General features: G+C 37.5%; 1 protein-coding gene across 1 annotated transcript; it reads right to left on the reverse strand.

Annotated features, from left to right (window-relative positions):
- Positions 1-4748: 4748 nt before the first annotated feature.
- Positions 4749-5702, reverse strand: LOC112912184 (olfactory receptor 4C5). The gene has a single exon (XM_025988919.2). It carries the CDS (start codon positions 5685-5687, stop codon positions 4755-4757), a length of 933 nt encoding a protein of 310 aa, XP_025844704.1. The 5' UTR covers positions 5688-5702; the 3' UTR covers positions 4749-4754.
- Between the last annotated feature and the right edge of the window lie 298 nt (positions 5703-6000).

The raw sequence follows: 6000 nt of genomic DNA on the forward strand, positions 1-6000 counted from the left end.
CTTTTCAGATTTTTAGAAGTATTTGAGAATTGGCATTTATTCTTTAAATGTTGTTTTTAGTTTTCACCCGTGAAGCCTCTGGTGTGGGTTTTTTCTTTCTTGGGAGGTTTCTCAGTATGGATTCCATTTTCTTGCTCATTATTGGTTTTTTCAGATTTTCTATTTCTTCATGCTTCAGATTTGGTAAATTGTATATTTATATATTTCTTCCAGGTTATGCAATTTATTACCATATAATTGTAATAATTTCTTATAATCCTTTTATTTCTGTGGCATGAGTCTTTCATTTCTGATATTTTCTCAGTCTAGCTAAAGTTTGTCAGTTTTGTTTACTTTAAAAAAAAAACTCTTAGTTTCATTGATTTTTTATATTGTTTTTCTAGTCTCTATTTCATTTATTTCTGCTGTAATCTCATTCACTCCTTCCTCTGCAACTTTGGAGTTAGTTCTTTTCTTTTTCTTTTTTGTTAGTTCTTTTCTGATTTCTTAAGGTATACTCTTAGGTTACTTGAGATCTCCTTTTTAAATGTAGGTATTAATTGTTATAAATTTCTCTTCTAGTATTGCATCCCATAGGTTTTGGTGTACAGTTTAAAATTTTTGTTTGTCTTGAAATGTTTCTTTTTTAAAAATATTTTATTTATTTATTCATAAGAGACACACACAGAGAGAAAGGCAGAAACACAGGCAGAGGGAGAAGCAGGCTCCATGCAGGAAGCCTGATGTGGGACTAGATCCCAGGACTCCAGGATCATGCCCTGGGACAAGGCGGGCACCAAACTGCTGAGCCACCCAGGGATCCCCTATTTTGAAATGTTTCTAATTCCCCTTTTGGTTCTTCTTTGATCCATAGATAGTACAATAATGTGTTATTTAATTTCCATGTATTTGTGAATTTTTCAGTTTTCCTTCTGTTTTTGATTTCTAGTTTCTCTTCATCGTGTTCAGAAAAGATACTTTGCATGATTTTAATCTTAAGTTTTTCAAGACTTGTTTTGTGACCTAGCATATGATCTATCTTGCATAATCTTCCATGTGCACTTGAGACAAATATATATTCCACTGCTATTGGGTGGACTGTTCTATATATGTCTGTTAGGTCCATTTGGTCAACACTGTTGTTCAAGTCCATTGTGTTCTTACTGATTTTCTGTGTATATGTTATAACCATCATTGAAAGTGGAGTATTTAAATCTCTTACTATTATTGTGTTGTTGTCTATTTCTCTCATTAGATCCTTTAATATTTGCTTGATATATTTAGGTATTCTGATGCTGGGTGCATAAATATTTATAATGCATCTTCCTGGTAAACTGACACTTTTATAGTTATATAAAGTCCTTATTTATGACAGTTTTTGTTTTAGAGTCTATTTTGTCTGACCTAAGTATAGTCCTTGCCCTCTTTCAGTTGCCACTGCATGAAATATCTTTTTTTCATCACTTCACTTGAAGACAATGTGTGCCCTTAAATCTTAAGTGAGTCTCTTGTAAACAGCATATAGTCATATTAAAAAAAAATCCATTTAGTCATTCTGTGTCTTTTGATTGAGGAGTTAACTCATTTACATATAAAGTAATTATTCATACTTAAGGACTTACTCTTGCTATTTTGTTTTCTGTGTGTCTTGTAGTTCTTCCGTCCCTTACTTTCCTTTCTTACTGCCTTCTTTTGTATTTTGTTGATTGTTTAGTACTGATATGCTTTCATGATTTTTTCTATTTGTTTTGTAGAACTTTTGTTCTCAGTCAAATCTGGATCTCCTTTTATATGGGTTCTTTCTCTTAGAATGGCACTGTGTCTGTAACTCAGATTATTTCCCATTGCATTGGTCTGTAATTGGTCTAAAGGTTGGCATTCGAATTTAAATTTGTATACTTTTTGTTTTGATTGCTCAATTATCATTAACCCTCTCTTTTGTACCAGATACTTTTGTTCCTATTAGTTGAAGCAGAAATGTATATAACAGCTATTTCAGAGGTGAAGTGTGTCTTTTTTTTTAAAGATTTTTTTTATTGGAATTCAGTTTGCTGTCATATAGCATAACACCCAGTGCTCATCCCACTAAGTGCCCCCCTCAGTTCCAGTCACCCAGTCACCCCAACCCCCCACCCACTTCCTCTTCCACTACCCCTTGTTCATTTCCCAGAGTTAGGTGTCTCTCATGTTTTGTCACCCTCACTGATATTTTCACTCATTTTCTCTCCTTTCCCTTTATTTCCTTTCACTAACTTTTATATTCCCCAAATAATGTTTGTCCTTCTTCCATTGACTTATTTCACTCAACATAATACCCTCTAGGTCCCTCCACGTTGAAGCAAATAGTGGGTATTTGTCATTTCTATTGGCTGAGTAACACTCCATTACATAGGTAGAACACATCTTGTTTATCCATTCATCTGTTGATGGGCACCAAGGCTCCTTCCACAGTGTGGCTATTGTGGACATTGCTGCTATAATCATTGGGGTGCAGGTGTCCCGGCGTTTCACTGCATCTGTATCTTTGGGGTAAATCCCCAGCAGTGGAATTGCTGGGTCGCACGGCAGCTCTATTTTGAACTCTTTGAGGAAGCTCCACATAGTTTTCCAGAGTGGCTGCACCAGTTCACATTCCCACCAACAGTGCAGGAGGGTTCCCCTTTCTCCACATCGTCTCCAACATTTGTTGTTTCCTGTCTTAATGTTCACCATTCTCACTGGTGTGAGATGGTATCTCATTGTGCTTTTGAGTTGTGTTTCCCTGATGGCCAGTGATGTGGAGCATTGTCTCATGTGCTTGTTGGCCATGTCTATGTCTTCCTCTGTGACATTTCTGTTCATGTCTTTTGCCCATTTCATGATTGTATTGTTGGATTCTTTGTTGTAGAGTTGAGTAAGTTCTTTAGAGATCTTGGACACTGGCCCTTTATCTGATGGGTCTTTTACAAATATCTTCTCCCATTCTGTGGGTTATCTTTTAGTTTTGTTGAGTGTTTCTTTTGCTGTGCGGAAGCACCCTGTTTGAACTTGGCCACAGCAACTTCTTGCAAGATAACATCCATGAAGGCCAGAGAAACAACAGCAAAAATGAATCACTGGGACTTCATCAAGATGAAGTGTGTCTTTGACTGAAAATTATCTTTCTGGGGAATCATGTGTGAGATTGTTCTATAGCTATATCTAGAAGAATTTCATATCATTATTTTGTCTTTAAGCAGAGAAAATAATTTATTCTAGGAAGAGCCCAGATTACCTTGTAAATGGTGCCCCTGTAATCATGCAACAAGGCAGCATTTATTTTGGGATGAATCCTCTCTCATTTTTCAAAACAAATTCATTTTTGTTTGATCTTTATTTCTCAGCATAATAAATCTACTTTGACTACATAGTTGGGATTAAAGCTATGAATTTTCAGTAAAACACATAATAATTATGCTTTTTTTTAAAAAAAAGATTTTATTTATTTATTCATAAGAGACAGAGAGAGAGGCAGAGACATAGGCAAAGGCAGGCTTCCCGTGGGGAGCCCGATGCGGGACTTGATCCCAGGACCCTGGAATCACAACCTGAGCCAAAGGCAGATGCTCAATCACTGAGACACCCAGGTGTCCCACCATTATGTCTTTATCTTAAATATTTTAATTGTCCTATTGGTTATATAATCTATACCCAAAGCTTTACAGAGAATTGTTTCTTAAGCTGAGAGATTTTCTATATATTGTGATATTTTATGCTGATAAGCAATGCCTTTTGAGCAACAATTTGTAAATACAGAGGGGTTTCTAATTTGAAGAGACTTTAGTCTCTTAAATGATTATTTAATCAATTACTGGTATGAAAGACGAACCATCAAAGATTACAGAAATGGTCAACATCATGTGTCATCAGGGGAATACAAATCAAACCCACAATGGGATACCACTTTACAGTAGTTAGAATGGCTAAAATAACAGCAAATGTTAATGAAGATATGGATAAAGGGAACCCTCTTACATTGTTGGTAGGAATGCAAGCTGGTGCAGCCACTCTGGAAAACTGGATGGAGGTTCTCCAAGAAGTTAAGAATAAAGCTACCTAGGACCCACCAATTACACAAGGGTATTTTTCCCAAATATACAGATGTAGTGAAATAATGGGACACCTGCATCCCAGTGTTCATAGCAGCAATGTCCATAATAGCCAAACTATGGAAGGAGCCAAGATGTCCTTTGACATATGGATGGATAAAGATGATGTAATATTATTCAGCCCTCAGAAAAAATGAATACCTACCATTTACATTGATGTGGCTGGAACTAGAGGGTACTATGCTGAGTGAAATAAGTCAATCAGAGAAAGACAATTATCATATAGTCTCACTCATATGTGGAATATAAGAAATAGTGCACAGGATTATAGGGGAAGGGAGGGAAAACTGAATGGGAAGTCATCAGAGAGGGAGAAAAACAATGAGAGACTCTTAAGTATAGGAAATAAAGTGAGGGTCGATGAAGGGGAGGTGGATGGGGATATGGTAATTGGGGGATGGGCATTAAGGAGGGCATGTGATATGATGAGCAATGGGCGTTATACACAACTGATGAATTATTGAACTCTACATCTGAAACTAATAATGTGCCATATGTTGGCTAATTGAATTCAAATAAAAAAAGATTACAGAAAGCAAGGGGAGCAAAATATACTTAAACTCACATATTTTGACCTGAAGACCATTGATATTTCTGTTAGTCATACTTGTTCTTAAAATATGAATGACGTGTTTTTTTTTTTCTTTTCTAGTCACATGAATTGTTATTACCCAAGATTACTTTGTGGCTCCAGAGCTTCCTCATGGCATTTTTCACTTCTGAGTTTCTGAGGGTATAGATTAAAGGATTTAACATGGGTGTTATCATAGTATAAAACACAGCCACTGCTTTGTCGATGGGGAAGGTGACCATGGGCCTAAGGTACACGAATATACAGGGTACAAAGAATAGGACAACTACCGTAACATGGGAGGCACAGGTAGAGAGAGCCTTACGCTGTCCTTCCGTACTGTGAGTTCTTAGAGAGTAGAGGATGAGGACATAGGAGGTGACAAGAATAGAAAAAATGAGCAGACACATCAGCCCACTGTTGGCGGCGACAAAAAGTCCAAAGATGTGAGTATCAGTGCAGGAGAGTTTTAGCAGAGGAAAAAGATCACAGATGAAATGGTCAATGACATTGGGGCCACAGAAGGGCAACCAGACTATAAAAAGAATTTGAATCAGAGCATGAAGAAATCCCCCAGCCCAGGCCATGGCCACCAAGTTGGCACACATTTGCCTGTTCATTGTGATCATGTAGTGTAGGGGCTTGCAGATAGCCACGTAGCGGTCATAGGCCATCACTGTGAGCAGGATAATCTCAACTCCCCCAAAGAAATGTTCTGCAAAGAGCTGAGTCATGCACCCACTGAAGGAGATAGTTTTCTTTTTAGCAAGTAAGTCAAATATCATTTTGGGAGCCATAGTTGAAGAGCAGCAGCTATCTATGAAGGACAGGAAAGACAGAAAAAAATACATGGGGGAGCCCAGGGCTCTGCTGGTGCTGATTGTCACGACAATGAGTAAGTTGCCTGCCACAGTGAGAAAGTAGATGACTATAAACACAGCAAACAAGAGTTTCTGCACATCTGGGTTCTGTGTCAGGCCAAGCAGGATGAATTCCGTCACGTTGTTCATTTTTTCTGTGAACCCACTTTGGCATCTGGATAATTGATTTATCTGCAAACAGCACAGGGATTGCAATTGTTGCAGGCACATTTTGATCCAGCAAATGATTTCTGTCAGGATTGTTTTTTGTGAAACTTATGGAAACCCCAAGCAGATAAATTCATACATAAATAAAGTTGGGCCTTATTACTGGTCATATAATGAACACATAGACTCTTTAGCCTCTGACAGATACAGGCATGTAGACATATGCACACACACATTCACATACACTCATCCATAGACACAAATACAGTTTTACAATTGTACGCTCCTTCCTGTA

Source organism: Vulpes vulpes, chromosome 5, assembly GCF_048418805.1.
Source record: "Vulpes vulpes isolate BD-2025 chromosome 5, VulVul3, whole genome shotgun sequence".
In the NCBI taxonomy this organism is placed as follows: Eukaryota; Metazoa; Chordata; class Mammalia; order Carnivora; family Canidae; genus Vulpes; species Vulpes vulpes.